Source organism: Lolium perenne, chromosome 7 (genome assembly GCF_019359855.2).
Source record: "Lolium perenne isolate Kyuss_39 chromosome 7, Kyuss_2.0, whole genome shotgun sequence".
Lineage (NCBI taxonomy): Eukaryota > Viridiplantae > Streptophyta > Magnoliopsida > Poales > Poaceae > Lolium > Lolium perenne.
This window is the reverse complement of record NC_067250.2, coordinates 326,864,409-326,884,144: the sequence shown is the minus strand read 5'-3', so window position 1 is coordinate 326,884,144 and position 19,736 is coordinate 326,864,409. Positions and strand designations below refer to the sequence as shown.

The window sequence follows — 19,736 nt, the reverse complement described above, 5'->3', positions numbered from 1 at the left end:
TCCAAGCTAGTCAATCCAACGGTGAAGAAAATATTAGTACTAAGTAGTACTGGAAAATAAGTAGTGGAAAGTACTGGAAATACTTTTTTATTTTTATTACTAAAGGGGTATTTAGGTAACTTCGCGTCCATCGTCTCTCTCTGCCTTCAGTCTGCATCAGAACCGCCAGTCGAGTCATGGAGGCGGTCGACGCCCTGTCCCCTCCGCGCATCGCCGCCCTCTTGTCCTCTCCCACCGCCACCCCTTCCTCGCCGGCCTCCTGCCTACGCCTCGCCGTCCGTCCGCGCGCGCTCACCACCATCACCCCATTGCCCCTACAAACGGCAAAGTCCATCCTCTCTAGACCCGACAATGGGTGAGGGCGCGGAGGGGTGTCCTCTCAAGCTCCGTCAATGAGGGAGAGCGTCGTCAACGGGTGGGCACCTTTTTGATTGGCGCCGATGCAGTCCATCCTCTCAAGCCAGTCGTGACGATGGGAGAGGGCGCCGCGGGGTACCTGGCTGGGTTCCATCGTCATCTACGTGTGGCGGTGCCGGCCAGCAGCGCAGCAGCGCTCAGTGGACGGACGGAGGGTCAAGGGTGAGCCAAAGTATGATGCACATGGTTATCAGCGATGCTGCCGCCCAAGGACTAGTCCAATACTGCTAGTACTGTGTGTGATAGAATGGAAGAATTGATGGCAATTTGGCATGTCTCTCAACTGCACTGATGTGGCCTGCGTTTTCTTATTCTTATGTTTTAAGAATTGCTCTGACTGGCTGATAAACCGCAGAATTGCACTAATTGGCTGAATATTCAGTTCAGATCTAGAGATCCTTTGGAACCAAAAGAAATTAAACAGTGAAGCCAACTGATGGATCAGCTTAAAACAGTTCATTTTGTAGGAAGATCAAGTAGCCTTGGACTTCAGAAAAACATGGCCAGTTCACTAGTTATTGAAAATAGACCCATCTGCAATACACTTAACGAATAGAATGTGACAAGGAAATTGCACGTGTTCCACGTGGAAGTGCAACCATACAAAGAAAGAATCAACCTAAACCGAGTGTCGTTGACTTTTAGCAGCGGCGACGAGCACATAGTTTCTACTCTTGTTTCAAATGACAAAGTTTTCCTCCTAATAAAAGAAGGTGAAATTGTGAAAATGACACAGAAAAGTAGAGAGAGATCTTTTTTCCACGTAAGTGCATTGGCATTCAGAAATCTTACTGTCAAGCAATGTACCACCTAAATGACATCGTTCTCCTAAAAGAAGGGTGAGAATGACAGAAATGGGGAAGAGGTATCTGCGGTTGAGTGCATCAACAGCAACAAATCCTTACCATGCTCTCCAATTATACCATTAACCCACCTGCAACAATTAAGTGTAGTTCAACAGCAAAGGCATTGGTACCTTAGAGGGCAGCCTAGGGAAATCATTGTTCCAGCATAGCTTCAAGGATACATGTAGCTGGTATATATGTGCAATTAATCTCTAACAGTAACATCATTAGGCATTTCAAACAACAGGATTATATCATCACCCTGTTGATGACAGCTGAGGTAAAAGAACCCGTACGCTATCGGATTGAATGTGACATTCTTGCAAAAGACAAAATTCAGCATAATATTACATGTACGTCAATATATCCAGGTTGTCAAATTAACTCTTTCTTTGTTCTTGCAGAACATAAAATGTGTATTACTAGTCAGCTTTGCAATCTACTTTATGTATTATTGAAAAGGATGGGTGTGTTCATCGACGAAATCCTTCACAGACCACAGACCCATTTTCTTGACTCTTGCAACGACAAATTTGGCTCGACACCCAGCAAGAGTGAGATTCTATGGCCTCCTCTTCCTATCTTCTCTCTTCATGTGCTTCTCTTCTCGACTACAGACCAGTTTCCCCAGAATTATATCTTGGTTGGCTTCATCCCACTTAACATAGCTTTTCTACGGACCAGACTCAGCACCCATGTCGTCCTCACTAGTAGGAAAACCCTTATAGGCAAAAGCTTAGTTCTGTGGCGCACCACTAAAAATGCGCCACAGAAACTGTTTTTGTGGCGCACCAAGCAAGGTGCGCCACAGAAATAGCTTAATTTTGTGGCGCAGCAGCCGACCATGCGCCACAAAAACTTGGCGGGCCCCACAACCTGTCACCCCCAATTATCAGTGTACGTATTTCTGTGGCGCACGCGGTGCGCTGCGCCACAGAAATTACTGTTTCTGTGGCGCACTTTCTTTGGTGCGCCACAGAAGTATTTGATTCTGTGGCGCACTTGTTCTGGTGCGCCACAGAACTAAGGGAACTTAGCTATATCATCCCGTGCCCTCCCCCGCCCACGCCTGTTCACCTCTGATCCGTACCGCGCGCCTCTCCCCTCTCCCCTCTCCTCACCGCGCGCCGCCATGGTCGTCGCCATCGCCGTCGCCGTCGCCGCCGCCTTCCTACGCGAGGGCCGCCTGCCGCCACGCTCCTCCCATCCCCGCCACCTGCAGCACAAGCTGCCGCTACGGCGAGGAGGGGCCGCCGCGAGGAGGGGCCGCCGTCGCGTCAAGGTGGAGGAGCCGCCGCGACCTCCACCCTTGCCGTCGTCGTCGGTGAGCTCCTCCACAACTGTTGTTGTCGTCGGTGAGCTCCCTCCCTCTTCCTCCCCTCCCCTCCCTCTTCCTACCCCCCGCCACCACAACGTGCTCGACGAAATGCTCGCTCTGGATGTATTGCTGCTGTTGCTCTGGATGCATTGCCCCTAATCGTTTTGCTTCATATGGTGTTCATATGCATTGCTGCTGCTGCTAGTGATGCTTATTGGAGTGTTCTATATGTTGTTCTGAACCTGTACAATGTGACAATGAAATTGTTCTGAACCGTACCTGTATATGGTGTTCATATGCATTGCTGCTGCTGCTAGTGATGCTTATAGAAAGATGTGACAATGAAATTGTCTATGCTTATAGAAATTGGAGTGTTCTATATGCTTATAGAAATTGTCTATGCCTCTGCCTCTGCCTCTCTGTACTTGTTCTATAAATCCTTGTCTGAACCTGTACAAGGTAATGAAGACTTGCTCACTTGGTATTGCTTGCTAGTTGGACATTTGGTTGGTTTTGATGCTTTGGTTCATTTAAATGCATGAAATGCTACTATGGTATGCTACTGTGGTATCCTCTGGATCATTTGCAATAGTCTGGTGCACTGTTAATTATGCATTTCATTTATCTGGTTAGTTTAACTTGATTGATTAGATAAATGAGATGAACTGCTGAGCAGTAATGATCTCATGGATGGACTGGATGTAGCTAGAGGGTTGCCAATCATTGATTGGGTACCCTAGCTCATGCTGAGCCCTATTGGGTTATGATGCAGTGGCTTAGTGAATGTTCCTATGGGTTTGAGGTAGCCCTGACAGCCTTTATGTTGTCCAAGGGTGGCTCCCCTTTACTGTGGCTGTTGTTGTGACTCTCTCATGCTATCTGGTTGATCCATGACTAGATTACCAGTAGCTTTTGCTGTTGAAAACAAAATAGACATTTAAATGTCTATATTCTGATGGTATAACTAGCTGTGTGGTGCTAGGTGAGTTTGGATGGCTAGTTAGGGATTAATCCATGTTGGATTTCTCTGGTAGTGTCACCATACTGACATACCAATGTTCCCTTGGTGATTTCCTTCTGGCTGATCTTCAGTTTGCTTCCACCAAATGGCTTAGTAGCCAGATGATGATACAAACCGGGTATTCTACCCATTTTGGCCTGGCAAGCATGTGGTGACTCACCGCCTGTGTGTGCTGTTGGGCATGCACACTGCCTGGTGAGCTGTTTGGCTGCATCTGCCCCATGCTATATATGTGTATTTGACCATGCTTATGATGGATTTCTTTTAAGGACTCTAGCTAGATTAGAGGGGAAAAAGTTGCTGCTTTGTTGCCTATGATAATGGATCATAAAATGTTTCCCTTTGTCCCCTGGTTGCCTCCTTAATTGATGCCTTATGATCCAAATTACTATATTATTGGATTGAGTGATATGGCTCTTGCTTGTTTGCTCTCCAAATTACCAAGTGATGAATATATAATCCCTTTGGAGCATCTGCCCCATGCTATATATGTGTATTTGACCATGCTTATGATGGATTTCTTTTAAGGACTCTAGCTAGATTAGAGGGGAAAAAGTTGCTGCTTTGTTGCCTATGATAATGGATCATCAAATGTTTCCCTTTGTCCCTGGTTGCCTCCTTAATTGATGCCTTATGATCCAAATGACCCAAGTCCCTTGCATGATCCCATTTGTCCCTAATGTTGCTTAAGATGAATAAATTCCCTCTAATCACCATTTGGAGATCAAGACTAGTTCTTGATTTCCATTAGCTAGACTCCAATATTAAAAATGTCTCCCAAATATGGAGACAAACATTTTAACATTACCCCAAGTGATTTACTTGTCGATGATTAGATGGTTGGTCGATCACTCGTACACTCGGGGGTGGAGCAAGTGAGGCTTGGTGTGATGGCACAAATATCAATATCTTGTGCATCCTACCTGGCCTCACTTACTCCATCCCTGGATGTTAATATTTGTTTCGACCAACAAAGTATGAGGCATTCCATTTAGTTGATACCACTTGGCTCTTTCTTCCATTTTAGTGCCGATGATTAGAATGTTCGGTCAATCAGACACTCGGGTGTCGCTAGTGAGCCTGGTGTGATGGCACAAATATCAATCTCTTGTGCATCCTACCTGGCCTCACTAACGCCATCCCGGATGTTCATATTTGTTTCGACCAACAAAGTATGAGGCATTCCATTTAGTTCATACTAGCTACTTCTTAATTGCATTGGCCTTTCTTCCATTCTAGATAGTGCCGTTGATTTATTTGTTTGGCAACTTGTAAACTGTGGGGTGGGGACTTTGTGCCTGGTGCGATGGCACAAATATCAATCTCTTGTGCATCCTACCTGGCCTCACTGACCCCATCCCGGAATGTTAATATTTCTTTCGACTAACAAAGTATGAGGCATATGATATCTAGTTGAGATACCACTTGGCTCTTTCTTCCATTTTAGTGCCGATGATTAGAATGTTTGGTCACCTATACGCCGCAATATACTTTGTAGACGAGCTCCCCTTTCCCTAGCCGCCGTTCCGTGAACGAGTCCTTGACGAGACAACAACGCCGACATGCCTCTCCGGCGCAGCACCACTTTTCTTCTCGCCGTCGATGCGTGAACGAGTCCTTAATGCGAAGACGGTGCCAGCCTCCCTAGCATCATGCCGACCCCTGTTGTCGTGCTTCGTGCCGTGTCGATCGGTGGACACACGGTTTGAAGCGCGGCAACACGGCCCGGCATAATGCTGGGCAGGCCGGCACGGTCTTTGCATCAAGGACTCGTTCACGTACTGGACAGCGAGGGACTGGCGTGGTTCTGCGCCGGAGATGCAGATCGGCGTTGTTGTGTCGTCAAGCACCCGTTGACGGAACGCCAACCGGGGAAAGGGGGCCCTTCTGCAAAGTATACGGCGGTGTATACTGCAACTATGGTTTCTGACCATAGTATTTGTGTTGACCAACAATGTATGAGGCACTTATTCCATTTGGTCATTCCATTTGCTTTGAGATTTTCAAAATGCCGATGATTAAAATGTTTGGTCACCGTACACTTGGGGGTGGCGTAAGTGAGCCTGGTAAGATAGCACAAATATCAATCTCTTGTGCATCCTACCCGCCTCGCTTACCCCATCCCTAAATGTTAATATTTGTGTTGACCAACAATGTATGAGGCACTTATTCCATTTTGTCATTCCATTTGCTTTGAGATTTTCAAAATGCCGATGATTAAAATGTTTGGTCACCGTACACTTGGGGGTGGCGTAAGTGAGCCTGGTAAGATAGCACAAATATCAATCTCTTGTGCATCGGACTTGGTCTCACTAACGCCATCTCTAAATGTTAATATTTGTGTTGACCAACAATGTATGAGGCACTTATTCCATTTTGTCATTCCATTTGCTTTGAGATTTTCAAAATGCCGATGATTAAAATGTTTGGTCACCGTACACTCGGGGGCGGCGTAAGTGAGCCTGGTAAGATAGCACAAATATCAATCTCTTGTGCATCGGACTTGGTCTCACTTACACCGTCCCTGAATGTTAATATTTGTGTTGACCAACAATGTATGAGGCATTTATTCCATTTCTCTTGTGCATCGGACTTGTTGGTCTCACTTTCTTCCATTTTCATCATAGTAGGAACTGGATGAAGGACCCCGATGCAAGCGAGCCTGGTGGGTAGAGATGACGGAGCAAAGGAGGAACCGGATGAAGACTACTTTGTATCTTGAAATTGTGAATTTTGTATGAATTAAGAGTTGTATGCAAAACATTTGACACTTGCCACTATATATGTATCTCGATCGGGTTCTAAGTAATGTGATGATGATGTCTATGTTATATCTGTGCAATGTACATGATATTTATATTATATCTGAATGTTGCTGTATATAACCTGTGTATCTGTATTGCTGTCTATAAACTGCATGTGTATAGCAGGCAGAACAAAATCGTGTATAATACAAGCAAATTCTGTGGCGCACTAAAAACCAATTCTGTGGCGCACGCGTTTCTGTGGCGCACCTAAGAACAAGTGCGCCACAGAAACCTTAATTCTGTGGCGTTTTGTGGCGACGTTTCTGTGGCGCAGCTCCCATGCGCCACAGAATCCATTTTTGGTGCGCCACTGATGAGGCTTTTCCTACTAGTGCCTATATCACATACAAATGAATAATTACAGGTTTTATCAAGTCAAATAAAAAAATTGGAAAACAACTTGTGTCAAATAAACTTTCAAATGCCCCCCAAATTTACTAACCACAAGTAGACACACATACTTGGACCATATATTATTATTTATCACTAGAGATTCAACTACAGCAGTATAAACATAATAAAGTGTAGACCAGTAATGAGGGAACATTACAAAACATATATAAATCTGGAAGTAACGAAGGACATCTTTTTCTTTTTTGAATGAGTAACGAAGGACATCTTAACATGATGTATACAAGATCAAGAGCCACCATAAGATTACAGATTTATGCTACACGAAATCAAGCTGGGCGGTGAGGTAGCAGCTCAAGCAAATTAGCTAGCACACTGACTTCGAAATAAATAACCAATCTGTAACAACCAAGCTAGAATCCACATGCTTAATGGCATTTGGGTGGAGTTCTTCAGTGTAGGCTTATTAACTAAAGAAATATACTGCAATGAGGAACAGCACTAAAGTTAAAAGTGGAATAATTGCACTTCAGTAACAAAGCATCAGTCCAGTGCCTATGCTAGCGATAAATGATGGGTCTCTTGGTCTAATTCAGGTAAGGTAACAATTAAAGTTAGCTGAAGATATTAGTACTAGCATGAATCAAGGTACAAATTATGCTATTAGTTGTTCTTTGTATATTTTGGTGTACCACGGTCTGCAAGCATAAGAAAGGTGAAACTGTTGCCAGGGTCCAATAACGAGTATAAAGGAAAAATTGCTTTAGTATTGCCGTGTGAGACAGTCTGCACCGTAATGTGTTTAGAAGTGCATACAAAACAATTCCTAGATAAATAGCATGGGCCTTTGTGGGGAATCTTATGCTGAAATCACATCTTGATAAATAAACTACTCAGAAGAGCTGTGTGATTCGGTGGTCTTTATGATCTAGAAGTGAAGGAGTCCAGTGTATGCTCATATACAGACTCCAGCAGATGATACTGCAACTCTCCAAGGCTAATCAACATATGGATATTTTTTTGTTGAAGAGAGTAATCAGAACGGTGAACGTTTTTTTGCGAAAATTAGAGTAACGGCATTAATCATACCAGAATCTAAGTAATCAGAATGGCGGCCGAGACGGGTGAGGTGTAGAAATGTGCGTCCGGCGATCAGCGACGGCTGCACTCCGATCTTCCGACACCGACGGCGCCGGCACCGTCCGCGCAGAGTCGCCCTGACAGCACCTACACTTACTCCCACACCGACGAACCGCCGCCGTCACCGTCAACGGGGCTCAGCACGCGGGAGAGGAGAGCTGTAGACGGGAAGGAACTGCAGAGCGGATCAGCAAGCTCCGGCGAAGGCGCCACAGCGGCAGCGGCCACGTCACAAGGCGGGGTCACAGGCTCACAGCCTCACAGGAGGCAGAGGATTGGGGAGCGGGGAATTCAGATCGGGACGAGCTCGCGATGCGGTCGTGCTGGTGGGCGGTTACCTACGAATTTACTATAATAGCCCTAGTACATTAACTTAAAATACAAAATTAACTGGCCTGATCGGACGGACAGAATTAATCAGAATGGTAGTACTTGGTAGCACTCGGTAGTACTACCCAATCACCGTAACACAGCTCACATAAAAAATATAATTCTATTTTTTTCAAAGACAAATGTTCATACAGATCCATCATACACACTGTGTAAATGTTCACAACTTGAAACCTTAACTTGTATCCTAAATTTGTACTGCCGAAATGTGCATCATATCGGCTCTGCATCATCCATCATGCCTTCAGAATTGAGTGGATGAGGTTCGTCGCAACAGGCTCTTGGTAGGCAGGACTAGAGCGGCCACTTCCTGCTTCAACTGTCAATCCATGCATTAAGATGAGTCAGGAGTGATCAGATATGAAAACGAAGATAAATTTGGTGAAGCGGAGAGGGTCATTGGCAAGTGATTAAATTATAAAGCCATGGGAGTACCTGTTTGCATTGCTTCTTTAGCTTGAGGTTGTCGTCCACAAGACGACGAACCTCCTTCTCGAGTTCTTCTACGTATGCCTGTAAATAAAAGTTTCTTACTAATATGTACTGATTGGGCTTCTAATAACTTGCACTTCTCAGAATACTGTTTTCTGTAAAACTAAAATATCGCAGGATACTAGGGCAGCAAATGTGGTTTATTTTCAGGCGTAGTCTGGTCTGTACTAGCACTTCAGATAAGAACATGTTTTAAATCCATAGCTAGATCGGTATTATTACATTGGAAGTATTTATCTTCTGTAAAGATCTATCAAAACATCATGAGCATATGAAGACAAAGTTTATTTGAAGCAGTTAGTTTTGATGTAAGCTGACCTGAGGTATGGTGACGTGCTGAATTATGCAGCGGAATCAAGTTGTTACATAATTCAACTTTACTAAAGATGTGGGTTGTTACATCTTAATCAAATATGCTTTCAACTAACAATTATATTTAAAAGAAACAAATAAGTAGTTTTGCCATTAGAATGGCTAACAAAGCCGATATGTTCGGTTGATCAAAGACTCCAAATAATTAGCATTACTTAAAAAATTATTTGCCTTTTTCTTGTAATAACTTAGATATTTATACATTGATGCATATATCCAGCTGCTCACAAACCCCAAATAACTAGCATTACATTAAAATTTAGTTTCTTATATCTTTCAACAATTTTTTTCAGGGAATATCATATTTTTTTCGACAAAGAGCATATATTAATATCGGAGATACCAATTACACCCAGCCTCTGCAACAACGCATTGCCCTAGCGGCCTTACGGATGCACACAGCCAAAAAAAGAAAGAAGAATTACAGAAAAAAAGAAAAAGTCCCGCTACGGTAGTTTAATCATTGAAACAACAGCACTAACACCACCAAGACAGCACCATAAGTCCAACTTCTTCAAAAGCGGTGCCTCAAAGAAGGGAACAGTGCACAAGCGCTGTCGTCGCCCGATCAAAGATCTGGTTTTTCACCCTGAAGAAGGTCCTCACTCTCAAAACAATGCCTTCAACAAGGCCATTGCCATGCACAACCAATTAAGGCCAGACCTTGGATGTTCACCCTGAAAGATAAGACTTTGGTCTTCTCCTGTGCAGTCGCCCCCACTTGCATGCCGCTGCTCCAAGTCATGAAACACCAAGCCAACTCCTCCTCGCCCTAAAGAACGGATCCTCCATTGCTAGTCCTCAGATCTCGGCCTTCATGACATTCTCTGCCAGCACCATGGAACGAGAACATGCCCCATGATATTAACAGCCAGCAGAGCTTCGAAGCGCTCCCTCTGAAACCAAACAGCCAGAGTAAAACATGGGTGCGCACGACCAAGTCCCACCCGATCCAGCAGTCTCCTGGCGTGAATCGCCCATGGAAGATCGCCGGCGGCGCCTCCCGGAACCCGTCACTCTAGCCAGATCAATGGGGACACAGCTCTGGCTGATCATCATCTTGACACAAATTGGAATCCTAGGACCGCCTCCTTTATTCAGGTCGCGCCCCCACGCCGGCGACCATCCCAGGCCGGCCAAGGTTGCCGCCGGAGACACCAAGCGTAGATCGCGTAGTCCGGAGACACCGCACACGCCTGGGCCTCGCCACAGCCGAGAGCCATACCTCCACCGCCGGCTGCCGAGAGGCGAGGAGAAGAGGACCTAGGGTTTCCCCCTGCAGCCCGCCCCCATCCCTCCCTCCGCCGCCGGCAGGGCACACCACCCAGATCAGCCCACCACCCACGGCCGCGTAGCACCTCGGGAGTCCGGCGCACCAGCCATTGCCGAAGCGCGCCACCACCAAGGGAGGAGAGCCGCCACCACCAAGCCGCCGCAGCACCATGCAGTCGTCCAGGCCGAAGCCACCAGACCGCCGGAGCAGCGCCACCTTGGCTTGATCTTCTCCGCGCCGCGTAGCCGAGGGAGTCCCGAGCCTCACCCGCCACCACCGATCGAGGTCGCCGCCCCGGGATCCAGTACTCCGCCACCGCGAGGGACAGCCGGAGGCCCCCATCCCCTTTGGGAACGAGGTCCGACGCCACCGCGGACCCAGCCAGCGGCAGCGGCGGTAGGGGAGACGAGGGCGGCCGCCCGGCGGCGGCTAGGGTTTGGGTCTCCCGGGCCGCCAGAGAGAGGCGACACGGGAGTCAGGAGTTCCAATTGCCAGGGAATATCATATAACAACTTTGGGTATATTTATGTATTGGTTCTATGTCCAGCTGACCACAAACTTCCGAGATGTCGTTCAGGAAGACGCACTTTGTTCCTTCTGCTGCCCTTTTGCTTGTCCTAGAGGGTTGGATTAGATCGATGAGCTCACTCTTAATTTTATAGCACTATTTTCTAGTTCCTATGTGAGTTGTACTGAAAATTTGAAATCAAGAGTGTGTGTTAGGTGAAGGGGAGAGCACTAATCATAGAAGAGAATGAGATATATATGTTTAGCCAAAGTTGAGAAAAATTATTGGGGTGTACTCAGCCATGATGCAAAACAGAAAGAGATACCAGCGCCATATTATTCCGTTTGTCTTTTCGGATGCCTTCTATAACACATTGACCAAACGCAGTCACTAGTTGAGAGTCCCTCGAGAGATACTTCTCTTTCACCATGAATATTTTCTAAACACTTATTTTCTCGAGATAATAGTCTTTTAACTTTCATTACCGATTCAACTTTTTGACCCTGAAGATGAGCTTTCAACTAAAGAATCCAGCTGTAGTTAGTGTGCATTCCTAACTAGTCAGTCTTCTAGTCAATAAAGTTTCAATGGGCGTTTGAAAATATTAATATGAAGATCCAAAATTTTGTATGTCAATTTGAATTTAAAACTTCGAAATGCAAAAGAGAAATGACTATTAGCCTTGTTTACTTACAAATGGTCATTTCTCGATTACAAAAAGGAACAACAAAAACTGAAAACTTTCACAGGTAGAAATTCTACGATGCAGCCAATGGTAAACAAGGGTATATAAGTAGACGTACATAACGTTCGCCGTATATACGATTAATTATGGAGTAAAATGCATCGGTAGTACCTAAACTTGAAGACCCAAATCGATACGGTCACCGACCTTAGAAGTACGGCACGTACGGTCACTAAATACGGCACAATGTTTATTTAGGTCACTAGGATACGATACAACTCTGTATTTGCGTATTTGCTGATGTGGCGGGAGTTGACCGATCTAAACTGTGCCATTTTTTTGCAAAAGACCCCTCAAAATTTAATTATATTTTCAAAGCCTAGAGACTTGCCCATGGGGCCCACAGGTTAAACTCACCCAGCCACTCTCCTCTCCTCTCTCTATTTAATTTCTCCGTTTTTTTTTTTCTCTGGCATTGACCCATCGGGGATGCGGCAATGGAGGACCCGGCAACGCCGGCCACGTGCGGTCGCCGCCGGCGAGATCCGGCAAGAGGTGAGCGGGCTCAGGCGTGGGCGTCCGCGGGCGGGCTTAGACAGGAGTCGGCCGACAGCAGCTGCTGCAAGTGCATCAAGATGCGCGGCAGCATGTGCTCGTCGGCCGCGGTTTATCGGGTTTCTGGTCGCTGCTCCGGCCTGCGCCTGCTCGTGCGGCGGCCTTGGCTCCTCCACGACGTGGCTCAGCGGTGGCCCTCTCCCCGATGGTAGCTACTCCCGCATCCGACTGCTGCCGTGGATCAGCGGGCGAGGTGGCGCAGCTAACATCGGCCCCTCCGCGAGGAACTTCCACCCGAGAACTCGCCGGCGCCGCGCTCTGGAATGGCCAGCCCAGCACTCCCCGGCGCTCGCCACGGCCAGAACCCAAGACTAGTCAACCGAGGCCTACCGGTTAGTCTTTGGAAGCATACAGTAAAGCACGTTTAGGGGGGCGTTTTTGCAAAAAAGATCACTGCAGGAGACTAGTCAATGTAGTGCCATGTCACCAAAGACGGTCATCTACGCTGAGATAGTGACCTAGATGAATGTTGTGCCGTATTTAATGATCGTACGTGCCGTATTTCTAAGGTCGATGACCATATTGATTTGCCTCTCCAAGTTCCAGTACCATTGTTGCATTTTACTCTTAATTATGTACTACGCAATCAGCTAAAAGGCCTTATAGTATACGGATATGCATACATACCCTCTTCCTGGCCCTGGAGCGCAGCGCGGACTCCCTATTGCGCATCATCCGGACGGTCCTCCGGTCATCGCCGCCGCTGCCACCACCCTGCTGCAGCTCCATATACACCTCGTCGCCGCCGGCGAACCCCGCAAGCGACACCGGCGTCGCTGGCAGTGACCGTGCCCCGGCTAGGAGCTCGTCGTCGTCCCGCAGGGCGGAGATGGAGAAGAGTGAGCTGCACCCGCTCATCAGGCTCAGCTGCGGGCTCTCCGGCTCCCTCCACATGGCCGCCGCCGCCATCCCGTACCGCCCACCGCCGTGGTAGTTAGCCATGGCTGATCGGTCGATGGAACTAATTAATTGCCAGCCAAGTGGTGTTCCTTTAGTTAGGCCCTGCTGGGTTAAGCTAAACTAATTCAGGGCTTGTGAGCAGAGCAGCTATCTGCAAATCTATCTTAGCTTTTGGTACGGCATATATATAGCTAGCTCGCCTTTCAGGGACCAATACTCCACTAGCTAAACCTCTTAGTTTTTATTTTTTGAGCATAAGCTATGTATCTTAGATAGTTGGATGTGAGACTGCTTGATGGGTACTACAGGTGTATTATCTTGGGATTGTATATGTGTAGCTGATGCAGCTGGTTAGTTGAGCTGCCGAGTGCCTGCATGGTAAGCTAGGTCTCTCCACGTAAATAAATGACTTTTTACAGTTTATCTTACATGGAAAAACCTGCGTGAAAGAGATGTGTGGTTAATTATTGGTCTGTGTGGCTACAGTTGACAAAACCACCTCAATCAAGTTAGTAGTATCAAGGATTCAAGGGTCATTAAGTGTCCTAATTTGGCGTGCCAATTATGTTGGGGGCTCTTACCACGAGTTAGGTACCACGTCGATCAGCATGATGCAGACGGTCCCGATGGAACGTTTAGGATAACAAACCATATGGTGCGACCTGGGTGCAACGCGGCGGCGACGGTGTGATCGTTCGATCTGTGTGTGACGGCGACGAGGCGGATCAGCAGCAGCTTTACACGCGGACACAATGGCATGTATGAAACATGTGATCGATCTCACGGAGGATAGAGCTATTTGTGGGAAGCTAAAGCTAGCTACCAAATCTAGATCGATCGCCAGAGAGCGTATGTATAGTACTCACTGGTAGAAAGCAAGTCTTTCGTCCAGCACCCATGTAAGCATTAGTTCCGGTTTTAAAATGAGCCGGGAACAGTGGGGGGACATTGGTCCTGGTTCCACCGGCGCGGAACGACGCCACCCTCTAGTCCTGGTTCGTTTGGGGTCTTTGGTCTAAAAGGGCTGCAGCAGGGCGTGGCAGGCCGTGTCAGGCATAGAAATCCTCTAATCCCGGTTTGTCTTACCAACCGGGACCAAGTGCCCATCTGCATACATATACCTTGCCCCTGCCCAAGTGTGAGCCACACTTAGCCATTTTCCACTTCTTAGCACAAGAGAGGTGTATGTTGCTTTGCCCACTTCATATGCACAAGAGGTGTTCGATGAAATGCCTAAGAGCTTTTGCCACTTGAGTTCACACAAAACAAGCCATACTTAACTGTCTTTTTTCTTCTCCATCGAGGTTAACAACTTTATCCTTTCATCTGTCATTGATAAAATACATGTGTATATATATACATTGTTTCACTAATCATGATGTTCGGTAATGGTTTTTTATAAGCTTAATTACATCATGCAGATGAATCGGCAATGGATGTACATTGATCGACGCTTTGACGAGTTCACTTCGAGCCTGAGAAATTTTATCGACCTGGCTGAGGCAAACAAACATGGGGGTTTTATGTATTGTCCATGTGTTGACTGTAAGAATGTCATAAATTACTCTTCCTCGAGTAACATTCACAGCCACCTGCTGCGGTTCGATTTCATGCCCCACTACAATTGTTGGACCAAGCACGGAGAAAGAGAGGTTATGATGGAAGACAATGAAGAAGAAGAGGATGATGACAACTATCCCATGTTCGTTGAATACGGTGATAGTGCAAAGGGGGGTTGTTTTCCATCAGAAGGCAATGAAGACAATGAAGCGGAAGATCAAGAGGCACCAGATGAGCCTGCTGATGATCTTGGTCGGGCCATTGCTGATGCAAGGAGAGAATGTGAAACTGAAAAGGAAAGGTTGAACTTCGACCAGATGTTAGAAGATCACAACAAATTGGTGTACCCAACTTGTGAAGATGGCCAGAAAAAGCTAGGTAGTACACTGGAATTGTTGCAATGGAATGCAGAGAATGGTATCACTGACTCAGGATTTGAAAAGTTGCTGAAAATAATTAAGAAGCAGCTTCCAAGGGGTAACGAATTGCCCGCCAGTACATACGAAGCGAAGAAGGTTGTCTGCCCTCTAGGATTAGACGTGCAAAAGATATATGCATGCATTAATGACTGCATCCTCTACCGCGGTGAGTACGAGAATTTGGATGCATGCCCGGTGTGCACTGCATTGCGGTATAAGATCAGACGAGATAACCCCGGTGATGTTGAGGGCGAGCGCCCCAGGAAGAGGGTTCCTGCCAAGGTTATGTGGTATGCTCCTATAATACCACGGCTGAAACGTTTGTTCAGAAATAAAGAGCACGCTAGGTTATTGCGATGGCACAAAGAAGACCGTAAGAAAGACGAGATGTTGAGACACCCTGCTGATGGGTCCCAGTGGAGAAAAATTGATAGAGAGTTCCCGTACATTGCAGAGGATGCAAGGAACTTAAGGTTTGGTCTAAGTACAGAAGGCATGAATCCTTTTGGAGAGCAGAGCTGCAGCCATAGCACCTGGCATGTGACTCTTTGTATCTATAACCTTCCTCCTTGGTTATGCATGAAGCGGAAGTTCATTATGATGCCAGTGCTCATCCAAGGCCCGAAGCAACCCGACAACGACATTGATGTGCACCTGAAGCCATTAGTTGAAGAACTTCTACAGCTGTGGTCCATAACAGGTGTACCTGTGTGTGACGAGCACAAGCGGGAGGAATTTGACCTACGAGCGCTGCTTTTCGTAACAATCAATGATTGGCCTGCTCTTGGTAACATTTCGGGACAGTCAAACAAGGGATACAATGCATGCACGCACTGTTTAGATTAGCTCGAAGGTGAATATTTGGATAAATGTAAGAAGGTCGTGTACCTGGGGCATCGTCGATTTCTTACGCGTACCCATCCCGTAAGAAAGAAAGGCAAGCATTACAACGGTGAGGCAGATCACCGGAAGAAGCCTGCCCACCGTAAGGGTGCTGCTATATTTTGTATGGTCAAGGATCTAGAAGTAATATTTGGAAAGGGTCCTGGTGGACGGTCTGTTCCGAATGATGATGCCGGACACGCGGCCATGTGGAAGAAGAAATCTATATTTTGGGAGCTACCCTATTGGAAAGTCCTAGAGGTCCACTCTTCAATCGATGTGATGCACGTGACGAAGAATCTTTGCGTGAACCTGCTAGGCTTCCTGGGCGTGTACGGGAAGACAAAAGATACACCAGAAGCACGGGAGGATCAGCAACGTATGAAAGACCCAGAAAAACTGCATGAGACAGATAAATGACGTCATTACTCCAGCTACGCTCTTACAAAAGCAGAGAAAGAAATCTTTTTTGAATGCCTGAGCAGTATCAAGGTCCCATCTAGCTTCTCCTCCAATATAAAGGGAATAATAAATATGGCAGAGAAAAAATTCCAGAACCTGAAGTCTCATGACTGCCACGTGATAATGACGCAGTTGCTTCCGATTGCATTGAGGGGGCTTCTACCGTAAAATGTTCGAGTGCCCATTGTGAAGCTACGTGCATTCCTCAATGCAATTTCTCAGAATGTAATCAATCCAGAAATTCTACAGAGGTTGCAGAATGATGTGGTCCAATGTCTTGTTAGTTTTGAGCTGGTGTTCCCACTATCCTTCTTCAATATTATGACGCATCTCCTCGTTCACCTGGTCGATGAGATTTCCATTCTCGGTCCTGTGTTTCTACACAATATGTTCCCCTTTGAGAGGTTCATGGGAGTCTTAAAGAAATATGTTCATAACTGTGCTAGGCCAGAAGGAAGCATCTCCAAGGGCTATGGAACAGAGGAGGTCATTGAGTTATGTGTTGACTTTATTCCTGACCTTAAGCCGATTGGTGTTCCTGAATCGCGGCATGAGGGGAGAATGAGTGGAAAAGGCGCGCTAGGAAAGAAAGCAATGATATGTAGGGACGGGCATTCTTTCACTCAAGCACACTACACAGTTCTACAAAGTTCTACCTTGGTGGCTCCGTATATCAATGTACACAAGAATTTTGTATGCTCCCAGAACCCAGGGCAGTCGGATGATTGGATTATACGTGAACACATGTCGACTTTTGGCGGTTGGTTGCAAAAACATCTCATGAATGACACCACTGTTGGAGATCAGCTGTACTTGTTAGCCTAGACACCATCTTCGACTGTATTGACTTTCCAAGGGTACGAGATAAATGAGAATACATTTTACACGATCGCCCAAGATAAAAAGAGCACCAACCAAAACAGTGGTGTCCGCTTTGATGCAATAAACAACAAAGGCCAAAATGACACATATTATGGTTACATAGAGGAGATATCGGAACTTGACTATGGACCTTCTTTTAAGGTCCCTTTGTTTAGGTGCAAATGGGTCAAGATAACAGGAGGTGGGGTTCAGGTAGACAAGTTGTATGGAATGACAACAGTGGATCTCAACAATCTTGGGTATAGAGACGAACCATTCGTCCTAGCCAAGGATGTGGCCCAGGTTTTCTATGTGAAGAACATGTCTACCAAACCAAGAAAAAGGAAAAATATGGAAACGAATACATCATACGATGAGCCAAAGCGCCACATAGTTATTTCTAGAAAAAGAAACATCGTGGGAGTGGAGGACACGACAGACATGTCAGAAGATTATAATAAGTTTGATGAAATTCCACCCTTCACAGTGAACATTGACCCAAGCATCAAGTTAAATGATGAAGATGCTCCATGGTTACGGCCGAAGAAGGTTCAATGGTGAAGATGCTCCATGATCAAGTTAATTGAAAAAGGTTCATGGCACAAATGAGTATCTCAACATGGCAATCAATTTCCCATTTATTTTTGTGTAATCATGTAACTGTATGTAAGATATTAATAGTGGAGATGGTTGGCTTTTTGTACCATATATATAGGGAGATTCTCCAACACTGTTAGAGGAGATGGAGTCTTTCACGGGCTTGCAGGAGAATTTTTCCGAGGCGGAGCTTCCAAAAATGCCGTAGGGCGTGTGCACCAATGACATCTTCAAGAAGCTCCGCCACGGGAGATTTCCCAACCCTTTCCCCAACACTGTTAGAGGAGATGGAGTCTTTCACGGGCTTGCAGGAAAAAAATTCCGAGACGGAGCTTCCGAAGATGCCGTAGGGCGTGTGCACCAACGACATCTTCGAGAAGCTCCACCATGGGAGATTTCCCAACCCTTTCCCCAACATTGTTAGAGGAGATGGAGTCTTTCACGGGCTTGCAGGAAAAAAAATCCGAGGCGGAGCTTCCGAGGTGCACCAACGACATCTTCGAGAAGCTCCGCCACGGAAGATTTTCCAACCCTTTCCCCAACACTGTTAGAGGAGATGGAGTCTTTCACGGGCTTACAGGAAAAAAAATTGAGGCGGAGCTTCCGAAGATGCCGTAGGGCGTGTGCACCAATGACATCTTCGAGAAGTTCCACCACGGGAGATTTCCCAATCCTTTCCTCCATCCATGGGGATGAAACTCTCCCTACCTTCTAGGTTGGCTTGTTGAGCTGCTTGCCATGGCGTATCGATGCTCCTTTTATAGGCACGGCGCCGCGTCTACTTCGTCTTGTTCCTCCGACAGGGCATCGTGCGCTACAAGCTTTATCTTATCGAGCAGTGCGTCCACCCACGCATCCTTATCCTGCCGACAGCTTTAGTCTCGGTTGCACCCACCAGCCGGGACTAAAGGTTACCCACACATCCTTATCCCACTGACAGTTTTGTTAGATGACACAAAAACCACCTTTAGTCCCGGTTGTACCCACCAGCCGGGACTAATGGTTGCCCGCACGTACTTATCCCGCCGACAGTTTGGTATATGGCTTCTAAAACCACCTTAGTCCCGGTTGCACCCACCAGCCGGGACTAAAGGTTAGATGGTCAGCTCTGGATCCCTCTTGTTCCTCCATATGCTCACCACCAGCGCTGGGTTCCTCTTCTTCTTCCTCCTCCTCATCATCATCGGCGTCATCCATGATGAAGCCACCAGCTCTGGGTTCCTCTTCTTCCTCCATATGCTCACCACCAGCTCTAGCTTCCTCTTCTTCCTCCTCCTCATCATCATCGGCGTCAGCCATGATGAAGCCACCAGCTTAGGCTTCCTCTTCTTCCTCCATATGCTCACCACCAGCTCTGGGTTCCTCTTCTTCCTCCATATGCTCACCACCAGCTCTAGGTTCCTCTTCTTCCTCCATATGCTCACCACCAGCTCTGGGTTTCTCTTCTTCCTCCATATGCTCACCACCAGCTCTAGTTTCCTCTTGTTCCTCCTCCACATCATCATCGTAATAGAAATTATGCAAAAGATATAAATTAATGCATTTTAAATTAAAAATGGCAAAATGGTTAGTAGTTTGAATAGTTAGAATAATTATTTAAGAAAACATAAAATGGTTTTAGATTAATTATGTAAATTAAAACACTTTTCATGTTGAAAGTTTTTTCACATTCATATTAATATTCATAAGTTATTCAAATTCATATCATAAGTTATTCAACTTCATATTCAAATTCATATTCAAATTCATATTCATAAGTTATTCAAATTCATATGCAAATTTATATTCATAAGTTATTCAAATTCATATTCATAAGTTATT

At 46.2% G+C, this 19,736-nt stretch overlaps 1 protein-coding gene, 1 long non-coding RNA gene and 1 pseudogene across 3 annotated transcripts; 1 reads left to right on the top strand and 2 right to left on the bottom strand.

The window, feature by feature from the left end:
* Window positions 1-1,543: 1,543 nt before the first annotated feature.
* LOC127319208 (uncharacterized) lies at window positions 1,544-8,226 on the bottom strand. The gene is made up of 2 exons (XR_007862452.1): window positions 7,849-8,226; window positions 1,544-1,965 (listed from the first exon to the last, which is right to left on the bottom strand). It is a non-coding gene; the product is annotated as an uncharacterized lncRNA (long non-coding RNA).
* Window positions 8,227-8,380: 154 nt separating this feature from the next.
* LOC127319189 (protein FD) lies at window positions 8,381-13,419 on the bottom strand. 2 transcript variants are annotated; one of them, XM_051349417.2, is made up of 3 exons: window positions 12,862-13,380; window positions 8,725-8,802; window positions 8,381-8,608 (listed from the first exon to the last, which is right to left on the bottom strand). In XM_051349417.2, exons 1-3 carry the CDS (start codon window positions 13,174-13,176, stop codon window positions 8,534-8,536), a joined length of 468 nt encoding a protein of 155 aa, XP_051205377.1. In that variant the 5' UTR covers window positions 13,177-13,380; the 3' UTR covers window positions 8,381-8,533. The 2 variants fall into 2 exon arrangements, with proteins under 2 accessions (XP_051205377.1, XP_051205378.1); XM_051349418.2 differs by lacking the exons at window positions 8,381-8,608; window positions 8,725-8,802 and adding an exon at window positions 8,809-10,049 and having other exon boundaries at window positions 12,862-13,419.
* A 1,136-nt stretch (window positions 13,420-14,555) lies between these two features.
* Window positions 14,556-17,879, top strand: LOC139834068 (uncharacterized; annotated as a pseudogene).
* The last annotated feature ends 1,857 nt before the right edge of the window (window positions 17,880-19,736 follow it).

Bases quoted from the DNA above. Each gene is read 5' to 3' on its own strand.
- LOC127319189 (XM_051349417.2), bottom strand. From the start codon at position 13,176: ATGGCTAACTACCACGGCGGTGGGCGGTACGGGATGGCGGCGGCGGCC. The intron at 8,803-12,861 runs GTATGTATGCAT...TTTTATTTACAG, and splicing joins GCTCCAGGGCCAGGAAGAGG to GCATACGTAGAAGAACTCGA. The intron at 8,609-8,724 runs GTACTCCCATGG...ATGGATTGACAG, and splicing joins TAAAGAAGCAATGCAAACAG to TTGAAGCAGGAAGTGGCCGC.